Source organism: Botrytis fragariae, assembly GCF_013461495.1.
Source record: "Botrytis fragariae strain BVB16 chromosome Unknown tig00000101, whole genome shotgun sequence".
In the NCBI taxonomy this organism is placed as follows: domain Eukaryota; kingdom Fungi; phylum Ascomycota; class Leotiomycetes; order Helotiales; family Sclerotiniaceae; genus Botrytis; species Botrytis fragariae.
This window is the reverse complement of record NW_023500996.1, coordinates 1547883-1562675: the sequence shown is the minus strand read 5'-3', so window position 1 is coordinate 1562675 and position 14793 is coordinate 1547883. Positions and strand designations below refer to the sequence as shown.

The following is a 14793-nucleotide window of genomic DNA, read 5'->3' as shown; positions in this document are numbered from 1 at the left end:
GTCGTAGGCGCATGGAGATGGTGTCTGTGATATTCCTGGGGAAATACGACGAATCACGTGATCTCAATTTGATCTGGGATTTTGGGACACCGCCAATGGTGTTGTGATGGATGTATCTGGTTGTATTTTTTACTAGATGTACGAAAGGTCTACATCTATATGAACTACGGTATGATGCCAACGTGTGTAATAATTGCTTTATTTTCCCACGTTTTTCGGACTGTTCGCTTTGTTACGACTGAGATACTTGGCTCGAGCTTGAGTTTCCGAATCTACGATTCATCGCGATGAGCGGAAGACTTTTCCTGAGAAACAGCAAATTCTCGATCTTCTTCTCTTAGCGCTCTGTTCCAACTTTCAAGAGAGAAGCATTTTCAATACGAAAATAGAAGGTCGTAAATGCATTGTAATTGGATGTCGATCAACGAAGCGTCTCTTGGCTCAAAGGTTATTTTCGCGCTCCTCGCTAAAGGTGGGTTTTTTCCATCCATACGAGGTGCCCGGCGACCTCTTGAATCCCGACAGTAAAGACTATTCTCTTCTAAATTTGTTAGGAAAGATGTCGGTTCCAGAACCAGCCAAGATCTTTCTTTGTGGTACTTCAATCACAGAAGGTCAATGTGCCAAGCCATTCCTGAGCTGATATTTTGAGACTCTCGTCGTTGTACTTTTTCAATGCATGGGGGATGCGGGGGACAAAGAAAAAGCCACGTGTGAGCCATGTTTTTCAAATTGGCCCTATGGAATGAGGGGAGTGTCATTGCTTGGGGCTGGGTATTCCCCGGGATATGCGGATTAGTTGAGAGGAAAGGGATAGAAAGGGGATTGTGTGACGGGTGGCTGGTGGTGTTGCATCCCCGAGGGGCGCGGAGAGAGAGTGCCATAATCTGATAGTCAGATTCAAGATATGGGATTGAGTATGTATCGTAGATATCAGTGCCAGGGAGGGGAAGACATCGTTGATCTTCCCCGGTTCTTGCAATAAGGTTGAGGGGGAGGCAAGGAGTTCAAACATTCTACATGAACATTTCTATACGGTCTAGAATCAGAATCGAGCACGGCATTGGGAATGAGTTATAGAAATCTGTGAGGCGATCCTGAGCAATTTGGAATATTTTTCGTCATTCAATGGGTAGGTGTGTTTAGTTTGAATACCAAAATGATATAAAAAGGGGCTTTTTGACATATAAAGCTACGGAAACATCCAGAATTCAGGGACAAAAAAGGAGAAAGGAGTTCGACCTTAGATTGATCGTTGATGTACGAGGGAGCTTTTGTTCTAAGGTTATTCTTATGATTCTAATTTCTCGAGAGGATAATATACTCTTCCTCCTCTTCTTTTAGTATATCGTTTTAGGACGACGTATGTAGAAGCTTTTGTTGTCCCTTAATCCTAAAGCTTGATACACCATTTTCTTTATTCTTGAAATAGAATGCCTTAGCATTCATCCATATTATATCTCCAAACAAGGTCCATCTAGATGTTCTATCTTTAACAACTTTCATTTCTTCATCCATATATTTGACATATGTATTCCCCTTCATCATAGATGGCCATCATATCCATCTTTACCTTCATGATACCACCTAGACAGATGTGATCTTCTCCCATCATCACTGTATGAGGATTATCCTTCATCTCTTTCCCACATGTTGAACTTTGGGTGATAAGTGTTACTGGGGGGAAAATTGTATTAATCCTTTCATCACTCGAATGAGGGAGAAATAGATGCCTGGACTCCAAGGCCGAAACCTTATCCAATTCCATCTCAATCGGTACTAGCTTCCAAGAGAAAGAACACAATCCAATTCAATTGGCTTTCGCCGCTCACAATGATATTTCATGGTGGTCTCGGTGTACAATTGTCGCAATTCAATTCACCTCGTACTCAGAATAATCACCAAGAGCGACTCAATCGACAATTTGACTTATTAAATCCTTATACCATTTCTTCATGGCAATTCCAAGGATCAGTATTAGGAGAATCCAATAGTTCCAAAGTATCGGCGGACAATATAATTGAGAACCGACAGAACCGACGGATTGGGTGTCCAACGGCTTCTTCCACCTCAGTACATAATACGGCGTTTTCCGGCGCATTGATTGCGACGATGCCTCCAAAACGAAATGCTTCAGGTGAACCAAATGGTTCAAATGCGCCGGTTGCTAAGCACATTAAATCGGAACAACATCCCGAAGAATTCTCAAATACTGTGAAGAAGAAGTTGTTGGCGTCAACGAGAACTGGTCAAGCTTGCGACCGTTGTAAGGTTAGTGAGTTAGTCAGTAGTGGGCAATGGAAAGATGGGATGAACGATGATGTTGCGCGCTGTTGATAGTGTTTCAATTGACTAATGATGGTGATTTACTAAATATAGGTCCGTAAGATAAGATGCGATGGATTGGCGGGTGGTTGTTCGCCATGTATTCAAAATCATAACGAATGTAAAACGACCGATAGAATAACAGGTCGTGCGACATCGCGGGGTTATGTCGAGGGAATTGAACAACAAAATCGAGATCTGCAACTTCGAATTCAGGAATTGGAGCATCGATTAATGCAAGGTGGTGCGGATATCAAACCTGCGAATGGTTATCCGGATTCAGCATCGGGACAATATGGTTATGGTCAGTCTTCAAATGGCATGCAATCAACATGGAGTACGACAGGTCCAGCATATACTTCACCAACTTCAGCCACGGCAAATAATGGCCAGCAGCAAGAAACCAATATGTTTCGCGCATTGCCTGCTTATCGCGCTGGATGTATGGGGGATAATTATCTCGGAGTATCGCCTGGAAGTTCTCACCTGAGCGCAATTAAAGGGACCGCTTTGTCGATTCTAGGCATGGAAATTGATATCGCGGACTTTCGTTCAACAGACATGGATGAACCAGATCCTTCGGTCTTCCATCCTCAACTATACAATAAATCATATCAGTCGTTCCTTCAATCGGCTTGGAATGTAAATCCAAGGATTGAAAAGGTCGAATTGCCAGCACGTTCAGAGGCTATCATTTATGCGGAATGGTATTTCCGTGTTATTAACCCATATTGTCCTCTACTCCATAGAGGTACTTTTATGAGATTGGTATGTGTACTACAGTCGAGATAGAAGTTTCTTTGGCTAACAACACAGTTATCTCGCATGTATGATGATCCTACCTTTCGCCCCACCACTGCTGAGAATGTCATTGTTCATATGCTCTTCGCAATCATGTTCTTTCAGTATGCGACCAGAAATTGGGAAGATGCGGAACAACAAGCTAGTTTGAATTCTCAATCAAATACGCATTATCATTACTGTCTTGGCATGTTTTATCAACTGGCATGTAGTCACACGGCACAAGATATTCAAGCATTGGCCTTAATCTGCTTGCATCTTCGAAACTTCCCTAAGCCGGGAGCCAGTTGGGTGCTTGCAAGAATGGCAATGACTCTTGCCATTGAGCTTGGCCTTCACCGATCAATGAAGAGATGGGCACCTGAATCGAACACCCTTAGTGAACTCGATATCGAAATGCGCCGACGAACATTTTGGGTCATCCTTGCTGTCAATGTCACTCTCAGCGGTAAGCTTGGCCGTCCAATGCCCCTTCGAAATGAAGATTACGACGTCGAATGCCCATCACAAATTGATGATGACTATATTCCCGGAGACGGTATAGATCCACCTAATCCAATAAAGTGTAACCATGAGATTGGAATTCAAGGTTTCAAACTTATACCATGTTATTTGGAGCTTTATTCAACAATCTATTCAATTTCTCGCCAGCCAAGTACGTATGTTGCGACTGTCAACAGATTGGAGGCAAAGATTCGTGCTTGGAAAGATGACTTGCCCCCAGAGCTTGTCAACGGAGAATTAGGACATAATGAACAAGAAGGACGAGTCTTTGCTCTTTATGCTCAATCTTGGTCTCAAGAGTTTCGTCTTCTTCTTCGCCATCCATCAGTTTCTATGACCACAGATCCAGATTTCAATGCGGAAAGTATGAGAATTTGTGTAGAGTCTTCTCGGCAAATGTTAGGAGTTGTTCGCCAATTACAAAAGTACAAGAGTCTTGATACGACTTGGTACAATACCTCAGTATTTGTTATGGCACTAACCACTACACTCTTTGCGCAATGGGAGAAACGAGGAGGGACTTCATCAGCTGATTTGGCTGCATTGAGAGAAGAGATGGACATTTGGTTGGATATTATGGGTGACATAGGTTCGCTACTTGGTAAGTGACAATTCATTGAATTGAAACTAGTTTACTAATTGATGCTAGGTTCCGGAACACGGCTCAAGAAAGCTGTGCAAGTTGTCACCGATGGGACCCTTGGATTACTAAGTCGAAATTTACCTGCTAAGAATGACAAGAGCTACGCTTCGAATAATAATGGTCAGGAAGAAGTTAGACCTACGGAGCAAACATCGAATACCAATGGAAATAATGGTTACCCGGTAAATGCTCAAAACTACAATTATAATGAACCAACTTCTGCTACGGGGAGTGCGCCTGCACCTAACTACTCGCCCTCCGAAGGTCAAATGTCTCATCAACAGACACCATATCCAGCTGCAACTCAATATTCACCATATCTTGAATCGGCTTCTAACACTTCAGATTTGACATATGCGCAACCAGAAAATCAAGGCTATGGAGGATATCCGGCCTCAACTAGTGACTCTGTAGAAGCACCATTGATTGCTGCGTTAGCTGCTCAGGCATCTCAGGTCGCCCCTAATACGTGGCAAAGAAATTCGACTCAGGTCAACACAGCACCAACGCAAGCCTGGCAGCATTGGACATCTACTGTCACAGGGAACCTTGAGCCACAAGAATGTTACTCGGCAAGTGCTCTAATGCAACTAGGAGGAAGAGATATGAGTAATGGTGACACAACACAATTGAATACATCGATGGGCGATGTTCAAAGCGGAGGCGTTGGTGAGCCAGGACATTTGGGTGGTCAAGTTTCGGGAGCTATCGCGGGTGCCCCTACTTGGCCGTTGAACCTTTTTGATATTGGTGTCAATGGTTCGACGGGTTGATCTTCTTGGATTTTCTACACGTGATTAAAATTTCTGTGCATATTATGATGGTGGATGGAGATGACTGGCGTATCAAGGACGGGAAAAGATAGAAAAGCATGGTGCAATGGACGGGCCGGTTGGCTTACTTGGAGTTATTGGGCGGTGGACAGGGATTACATACCAGGTAGGTGGATTGCATAGTATAGTATTGGTTTGGTTGTTTGGTTTGGCTTTTGCCTAGGAGATTCCTGTATTATATTATGAAAGCGAAAGGGGGCAAAGGAGGAGCGCAGATGGGTGAATAGAGAGGAAGCCCAAATAGCAGCGAATAATAATGAATCTCAAGCAATCAACGGTGTGATATTCTCATCAGACGGAAACATTTCCTTGAGCCCCTATATCCAAGAACGCTCGAGGCAGGTGATTCCATACTCGGTAGACTTGTTTCATTTTAGTCCAATTCCCCTACAAATGAACAGCTTGGGCGTCGAGGCGTACCAGGATTCCTAGGTATTCAAGTAGATCCCAAAAGGTCCCATCTTACACATGATTGAATAAAGTGAAATAAGATTGAAGACATATAGATGAATTAAGGATAGCCTTGCATGAAAGGCTGCGTTAGTAGCGGTAGGGGGGAACAGGATTAGTCTTTCAAGGGTCGCGCTAAGAATTCATGCGGAAGGTGGGTCATTTGGAGTTGACGGGCCAACCATGTTTTCCCGAGAAATGAAAGTTTCACGAACAAACCCAAACACATATGGATAGACATATCATGGGTATATGGGCATTGTCAAATTCGACAGACACGACCACTTCACGACTTTCCTTCCCGGTATTTGTTTTTAACAGTCAATACTAATCAGATACAGCTGTATTGTGATTCTTCTTTCGCATTTATTGCACTCTTTAATTCTTCCTTAACATCCAAGTCGATCTTGTATAATTGAATTCACTTTGGCGGTCTGTTGATATTGACTTCAGCTGGAGAACAATACATCTAAGAGGAACACGATTGACACCGATAAGATGTCGTCAGGCGCGTCTTCGATCTCTGTCACTGGTATGGATATTATGATAATCGTATGGGGCGCACTTTTGCTAACAATTGCCAGTTCGTGTCCGACCTTTTACTATTCAAGAAGCCGCGCAAATGTTCGTACCTACATACTCAACTTCTCAAAGCCCATAGCATTATACCTTGATCGACTACTTACATTCTATAGTACAAAAACCGATGATGGCATATCATTTCTGGGAGAGGGCTCATTGGCAGGAGCTCCTACTCCAAAGCTTGGTGGGAGAGGAATTCATCCTGTCATAAAGGTTATTGATGATAGATGCCTGTACGTATTGCGAAAGAAACAGCACTTCAAAGGTCTAACATTCGCAGTGTGTTCGATCCTCCACAAGATGCCCCTATAACTCGATTTCAATCGAAAGTAGTATCGAACATGGGCAAACGAGTTAAAGATCAAACATTCGCATTCGATCGGGTTTTCGATGATAACACAACACAAGGAGATGTTTACGAATCAACAACGAGAGGTCTTTTGGACAATGTACTTGATGGTTATAATGCTACAGTCTTCGCATATGGTGCCACTGGTTGTGGTAAAACTCACACGATCACAGGAACGGCCCAACAACCTGGTATCATTTTCTTAACTATGCAGGAACTCTTCGAGAAAATCAGCGAAAGGGCTGAAGAAAAACAAACGGAAATCACATTATCCTACCTGGAGATTTATAACGAGACAATTCGAGATCTTCTGGTTCCAGGGGGTAGTAAGGGGGGTTTAATGTTAAGAGAGGATGCCAATCAAGCGGTATCAGTCGCGGGGTTATCGAGTCACAAACCTCAAGATGTTCAGGAAGTCATGGATATGATTGTTAAAGGAAACGAATATCGAACCATTTCTCCAACTGCGGCCAATGCAACATCTTCTCGATCTCATGCAGTCCTACAAATCAATGTCGCGCAAAAGGATCGCAACGCATCAGTAAACGAACCACATACAATGGCGACTTTGAGTATCATCGATTTAGCCGGTAGTGAACGTGCGAGCGCGACAAAGAATCGAGGTGAACGACTGATCGAGGGTGCGAATATCAACAAATCCCTTCTCGCCCTTGGTAGCTGTATCAATGCTCTTTGCGATCCTCGAAAGAAAAATCACGTCCCATATCGAAATTCAAAATTGACGAGACTATTGAAGTTTTCTCTCGGTGGAAATTGCAAGACTGTCATGATTGTATGTGTCAGTCCTTCCAGTGCGCATTTCGACGAAACCCAAAACACCTTGAGATACGCCAACCGAGCCAAGAATATTCAAACCAAGGTCACCAGAAACGTCTTCAATGTCAATCGTCATGTCAAGGATTTCTTGGTCAAGATTGATGAGCAGATGGCTATGATCAATGAGTTGAAGGCTCAGCAGAAAGATGCTGAAGCCATTGCATTCGTAAAATTCAGAAAGCAGGCGGAAAAGAGAGACGCCATTACACGTGAGGGTGTAGCGCGTATTCGTGCAGCTTTTGAAAACTCAGTAAACGACCGACAAGAAAAGGTCAACCAGATGAAGAAACTTCGACAAATCGAACGTCGCATTAGTGTACTATCCTCCTGGATTGCATCATTCGATAACGTTTGTGATTCTCGGGATGATGAAGAAATGCCCCCAAATTTGACATCTATGCGCAAGACAGCTCAAGGCATTCTTCTCGAATTGGAAAATAGCCGTCAGCATTATCATCAACGAATACACAAAATGAACTGGGAACGGGCTATTGATTCTGCTTTACAAAACAGCGTTCGTCAACTTGTTGAGATTGATGGACGTGAGGATGGCAACGATATCGCTTGCTTGACTAGAGAAACAGAACTCTTGAAAGCTAATGCTGCACGAGATTCATTCCAGTATGTCTTAGAGCAAGAAAAGGGTGTCGATGCGGGTGTTATGCAAGTGCTGCTCTCTGCCCAATTCGAGATCATGTCTTCGCTTAATGACGTTATTGGTATGAATGAAGAGGATGCTGTGCAACATGGCAAGAAGACCATCTCAAAACTTTTAGAAACATGTTCCACAGCATCTGCTTCAATAGTAAAGCCAGATGGGTCTATGAAGATTACGGAAAAATTCGCGCCTACCAAACGAGGTACACCGAAACGCAACAAGCAGATCAATCTCTCTTTTGATGGGGAATCACAATCACCAATTAAAATGCCTTCTCTAACAGTGGCACCACAAATTCCATCTCCGATGAAATCCTCACCGAGGCGTCGTAAGATAGTAGTAGGTAAGAAAGGACTTTCTTTCACACCGAAGAAGACCTCCAAGCGAAGTGTCAGATGGCGAGACGATGACGATTCCGGAGCCTTGGCCGAGTTCGAGAAAACACCCCAGAAGTTTGAATCCACTCCGGATGTGTCCTTGGTCGAAGAGACTATTACCCTACCACTCTTACCATCATACCTAGGCGAGGCTTCCACGGACCCCCTGGGCTCGTCACCTGTTCCCACGGCTCCACTAACTTCCCTTGATATTAAGCCCAAGAACAATCGATTCCAAGCAGGATTCCTGTCCAAAAAGCCCCACTCGGCTTCACCGCCTCCTCCAACAATTACCAATCTCTCCCCAACGTCTTCGGATACAGAACATTCTCCGTTGAGAATCCTCAAGAACGGTTTTAGTCCAAATCGATCCCCCCTTCGCGATGTAGATGAAGCTGCCGAGCCAGCAGGAAATAATTCGGGCGACGAAACTGAGAATTATAAAGTGGGAAAATTGGATGGCGTTAAGATTGGTATGGCGCTTAAGAGACATGGTAGTCTTTCAAGGTCAGGTTATAATCATACAAATTCTGAGGGTAATCAAAGAATCAGAAGAGCAAGAAGTCCGACAGCGGCTCAGCTTGCAACGAGCCCAAATAGCGAAAATCAAATGTTTACGGCTAGTCACGCGAGACGGATGGTGAAGAGTGACAAGGGGGATACGTTGAGCAGTGTATTGAGTCCGAGAACGGCACCGGTAATTAAACATGGCCATAGTAGACGAGCAACGGATTCCGGGAGATCGGTGTCTGGAGGTCATGGGCATGGTCGGGAGGGTAGTGGAAGTCTGAGAGTTCATGCGGTTAATGGAGCTGCTGGTGGTAGTATTAATAGGGAGGCGAGAGGAAGAGAAAGTGTTATGAGTGCTATGGGGAAGGGTGGTTGGAGATGAAAGAATCAGGATTCGATGAATCATGTTGAGGTTAATGTGATGGTGCAATTTCCCTTTTGACAGTGCATCGGGGTTGGGTGGCGTTGGTGTGGTTTGGCTTTAGAGGTCTAGTTGACTTCCTTCGTTTACTCAAAATCGTACATAGTCTAAAGACGCAAGGTGTTGCGCGCGATTCCATTCTTGCATTGCTAGGGCGTTTGGTGTGGAGATATGAGGGATTGAAATGAATACTTTCTTTGTATTGATCAGCTACAAAGTTTTGTAATTGGAATTAGAGTTGCGGATTAGTTGGATTGAGATGAGCTGAGTGGGTAGATGTAAGGACGGTGGAGGATGGCGAAGGTTACTGATGATGATGTGTTGTTTGGAGAGGGGAGGTTGGAGATAGTAGTGGAGATTGTAGAGATTATCAATGTGAATATGATTATGAAATTTATTCTTTTTGGAAGTTGGTAATGTGACGTGCTGTGCTGTGATTTCTGTTGTGTTATTTCATGAGGTTATGTGATGTGATGATGTTCTTTGAGTTTGTGTGATGTTTACGTGTGGTGTCAAGGATGTATGTGAGTTTACGTTGTAAGGGATTAGTATTTCATGTGTTCAGACTGGAGAGTTAGAGACTTGGGGATTTGGAGACTCCTAGTTTTGGAGACAGGCTGTGATTATAAGTGCATATAGGAAGATTTTATCTTTGACAGTGAGGAGGTGAAAGATGATGGGTAGAGTGGGTGAAGAAGAGGAAAGAAGGAAGAGGAAATGATGTCGAATCACGTGATTATATGCACGCACAGAGATTCGAGGACAAGGTGGGCCCCTGAATAAGCGAGGAGGAGACAAGGAGAGGGAGGGCAATGATTGATTGATGGGATCGGAAAGGTTGAAGGTCGTGGGGTGGGTTTGATCTTCGGCGGATGAGATGAATGGATTGATGGATTGGATGCCGGGGTCATAGGTTGAACTAAGTAAATCTGAAGACGGGAGAAATAAAGCCAAAATACATATGGTTATCAAGTCACATAACATATGCAAATGGTACAATTGCAAATTAATAGTAATTCATTTTTCAAACTCGTCGCAAACTAAATATGTACCTTGAAGATTGGATCACAAGAGTTACGAGTAACTGATGAGAAGCAATCTAAAGGATCACCCTCGATTCAAGAATATGTATCCAGCCAATGAGATAACAGTAAATCCTTTTTGGGTTGTAAGAGAAATGTAAAAGTTGGAGTGTGAAGGGGCAGGAATGGTGGGGATTATTTGGATATGAGAATGGAAGGAAAGATTTGTAAGGTAACGAAGTATCATATCCACCAATCAATCAACCTGAGATAGAAAAAGTTTTATCCCAAAATTTCCCTAAACATATCCTGATCCCAAATAATACAAACTAATTCATCCTGAAAGATAGAGGTCACCGCCTCGCAGAAATATGAATTAGCAGTCTCAATCCAGGACTGCTCCATCTCAATGCCATTTTGATAATGGCTGTGAAGACAAAATCTTTGAACGTCCTTTCATTTTGGCGGTTTCGGATTTCGCCCATTCCGATCACTATGGATTACACCTGAAACTACGGGGTAGTGTGGGTACCATGACTTATGACCCTTGAGTTGTTTAGGCTGAGGGTGGTTTATGTTCGCATTGCAATGACCTACCAGGCCGCAGTATTTGCATCCACTGGCAGTCACTCCCCCACAGTTGTGTTCTGGCTCCCTTTTACCGGCCCCATCTCTAGTAATCTAAGGGGCCATACGCTGCGTGCATCTTATGTCTTGCGAGTTTGGATCTTTTCTCTCTAGACTTGTGGGTACTCCACTGTGGTAATATACATTATTCCTATCATTGTGGCGTGGATTTCCACAACAAACGGTTGAGATAATGGAAGGCTCCTCACACTTTTCATCAGGAGTGTAGAAAGTGCATATAGAATAGGTTCCCGCAATGGCTGGTATTGGAGATACATATGAGTCGGTGACATGTGTTAGAGCCATCTCTTGTTGTAGGCTTGGGATATTTGGCACGTCTCAAGAAGGGAACCTTGAAGAAGTCTCGGTCGCACTACTTCGGTGGCCAGGATATAGCAGGCTTGGTGTTAGGACTCCATACTGTCCGTGGGTTGCTTGAGTATGATCTTATGCAAGAGGTTGACGTGCTGGCGAAGTGCCGATGAATTGTGTCGACTGTGTCGGAAGTTGTGTTGAATATTCTCTTGATGCTGTGTTCATTTGTAGCCCAGCTGTATCTCGAGGATTGGAAGTTTGATAAGGGTGATTTTCTCTCGATCCTCGAACGCTCCTTGGTGGGCTGAATCTGGTTGGAGTAGCTTGTCTCTGATTTGGATTGAAATAAATCTCTCCTCGGTCGGATGGTTCGTCGGCATCATACAAACTACCCTGCTGATGAAAGAATACTGCTGCAATATGTTCTTCAGTTGGCTGGAAGACTGCGATATCAGTACGAGATGGCTCGGATCTCCGTGGCGGGGAGTCCGATGGGGATTTTATCATGGCTCTTTTCTTCCCTTGAGCCCTACCAGATGACCGCGCAGATCCCTCGGATAAATTTCTCGAAGATTGATTAGATCTAGGCAATTGTGCTGAGGGCGACAGAGTGCCTGATGCAGGTAGTGCACGTCCCGAAGAACCAGATTGAACAGTACCTTCTGACCGTTTCATAACTTCATAACATGGAATAACACATTCCCAAATCTTCTCTCTTCCGGTTGAGACAAGTTTGTCTCGATGCTAGATCGTATTGTCGACACAGTCCATTACACTGAGTGCAAAGATTCATTAAATTCGAATCATCAATCGGATTGCAACACCTCTCTCGCACGCTTATTTTTAACCAGCATCGAAATTGATCTTCATGGCACCGCGCACACATCCGTTTCCCGTTCGAGATGTCACGTCGATTAGGATACTGCCCCCTAAATGAGTTCGTGAGCTATCGAGGTATTGAGAAGATACTATATTCGGGATTCAGTAGTAATCGAAGGAGGGAAGTATGTCTGAGAAGTGATGTTTGCGAGTTATGAATATGACTAGGTCAATCACACATGACTATGCATCATCAGGACAGTGAATATATAACTTCTCAGTGGAACATCACACCATTATTCACATTACTTATTCATGACCCAGAGTAAAGCATTTAAGCCATATTTTCAGGTAAAGTCAAAAGTAATTCTGTCTTCCATAATCATGATCTTCAGTATGGAAGTGGAAGTTCGGAGCCTTTGAATTCGGTCGTCCTAAGAGTTCCGAAAAGCCAGAAAGAGAATAGAAAGCAAAATCGAAATGATTGACCCCGGTCTGAGTTAGAACCCATTTTCTTGAGCTTCCAAAGAACATCGACATAGGTATTAATTCCTTGCTCAAAGGACTCCTAAGATTTGGCAGTTTACTCAGGTAGTTATCTCGTATTCTAACAGTCATTTGCCTTCCAAAACTCATATTTACCAAGTTTTGTACATTCGTAGGAGTCATGACCTGAAATATCGATTCATTTCTCTCAATTATTGCTTTCACAGGGACCGGTTGTTGACTTGCAATGATAAATATCCCAGATAATTACTTTATCTTTGAATCCACTCACACTTTACCACTCATATGATGACAATATTGAGTCTGTAGGCATTCTATGGACAGTCACTCATTGGTTTTGGCAATTGGAAACACTCACATCATTTGAATAGGTGACTCGCAAAATTTCGACATATAACCATCTTGGACTCCCTAGATTCTCATTACTCTATTCCATCAAATAGTCCATCAATCGGTCCTAAGAAATCTCCAGCACTTGATCTCAAAATCAGAGATATCTAATCACTAATTATGTCCTTAAACAACTTCAGCATCGGAAGCAGTGGCCGTGGCTATGGAAAACTTGATGAATATGGTCAACCTCAACGGCAGAGTTATGGTGGAAGTCAGCCTCGTGAGTCTAACTTTAGAAATAGAGACATCCAAGGTCAATACAAATCTGCCAGATGTTGAATTGAGCTGGACTCCAACGAAGGAATAGATAGCTGACATTTTCTTAGGAACATACCAACATGGCTCAGGTAGGAGTACCATGGAGCCTCCTCCTTTAAACCTGACCGAAAGAAATACTCCATCACCATATCCGACACATAACAACCCTCTGCCCCCAATCAGCTCGTTCCTAAGATTGGCTGCTCAATCATCACATCATCCAACACAGACCTCTAGTACTACGAGCTTAAGATCGCCAGCTAATTTCAACGTTCCTGCCGCTCGCTCGCATTATGGTACGACTAGTCAATCACAGCACTATCCAACTTCCGAATCAAGAAGTCGTGAGGCTTCTAACTCTCTGAGTGATACAAAACGCTTCCAAGAACTTGGCAGTGAAAAGTATCAACTCTCAGCTCCAATTCAACGATCCACTATGAAGAAAAGAGGCAACGAGGGCACGGATTTTATGCAGCATTTTCCGGCTGGTATCCCAACTTCAATGCCGCGTTCACCTCTTCCTTCAGATAGGCCAGAAAGAGATATAAGTACCTTATCGTCTAGACAGGCAAAAAAAGAGCAGTCTCGGAGAAGACATAAGGCGAAAGAAGGATCGAAATCTCGCAGTTCTCGTCCAATCGCATCGATGCCGCACCAACAGCCATTGAAAGCCTATTCCGAATCCCTACAACATTATCTCACATCTGTTGAAAGCCCACAGGCCTTTGAAGGCAACAGCCATCCGACAGAAAAGATGCCAGCGGATTTTGACATGGAGTGACGTCGGTCGGCATTTAAGGAGCGGACAAGTACGAATGTTCCCTTTGGGGCATGTCAATTACATCATGATCAATTATCAACCTGCGACTTTTCATATTGCAAGGCAGAGAAGCGAAATCGAGACAAAGAAGCGGTCCACTCTCTTAATGGACAATGTCGAAAGAAAAAAAAATGGTCACTTGTTTCCACTGGTGCCAGCGTCACACGGATGAACATTATCAATGGAGAAAACAATTTGCTAATTCAAAGTGTATCAAGGATGAGAAGTGGTTTGAGGGTCGCGACGAGGGTACTGCCGATCTACCTCTTGGGTATGGTACATCGGAGGGACGAAGTTTTCGCGAACAACACTGGGCGTAGGTGCCCGCAACACGGCCAAGATAAGACAATCTTGCTTTTGTGTTTCAAATCTTCATATCTTTCTACTGTTTTTCATTCTCTCTGGACATCTGCCTGTAGTTTGGAATGTAGGATCTAATTATTCGAAGTGCTACTGAAAGCACAGCAAAACTCTTGCAGTATCACCTTCGATTTATGCGGGGGCTATTTTGAGTTGGATATCCTTTTGTTATTCGATGCTTTTAAGGTTCAAATAGGTAGTTTTGATCGGCGGATTAGATATTGCTGATACATTATTGCGAGCAATTTGTATTTAGTCTCTACTGATATAATCTAATGTCTGTGCTGGATTTTATTTGCAATGTTCTGAGCTGCTCCCTCAAAGAACGTCGATTATTATATCCTTGTTGGTATTAATAAGTACGACTCAAGAGTGACTCATA

The 14793-nt window shown here is 43.5% G+C and overlaps 3 protein-coding genes across 3 annotated transcripts; all 3 read left to right on the top strand.

Moving 5' to 3' along the window:
- Positions 1 to 1833: 1833 nt before the first annotated feature.
- Positions 1834 to 5046, top strand: Bfra_009119 (putative transcription factor cys6 protein; the record flags this gene model as incomplete). Its single annotated transcript, XM_037339470.1, has 4 exons — positions 1834 to 2271; positions 2380 to 3093; positions 3142 to 4231; positions 4280 to 5046. 4 exons carry the CDS (start codon positions 1834 to 1836, stop codon positions 5044 to 5046), a joined length of 3009 nt encoding a protein of 1002 aa, XP_037191036.1.
- Positions 5047 to 6054: 1008 nt separating this feature from the next.
- Positions 6055 to 9251, top strand: Bfra_009118 (putative kinesin family protein; the record flags this gene model as incomplete). The annotated part of the gene is made up of 4 exons (XM_037339469.1): positions 6055 to 6088; positions 6141 to 6180; positions 6252 to 6371; positions 6419 to 9251. The coding sequence occupies 4 exons, from the start codon at positions 6055 to 6057 to the stop codon at positions 9249 to 9251; spliced, it is 3027 nt and encodes a 1008-aa protein (XP_037191035.1).
- Positions 9252 to 13090: 3839 nt separating this feature from the next.
- Bfra_009117 (uncharacterized protein) lies at positions 13091 to 14012 on the top strand (the record flags this gene model as incomplete). The annotated part of the gene is made up of 2 exons (XM_037339468.1): positions 13091 to 13193; positions 13300 to 14012. 2 exons carry the CDS (start codon positions 13091 to 13093, stop codon positions 14010 to 14012), a joined length of 816 nt encoding a protein of 271 aa, XP_037191034.1.
- Between the last annotated feature and the right edge of the window lie 781 nt (positions 14013 to 14793).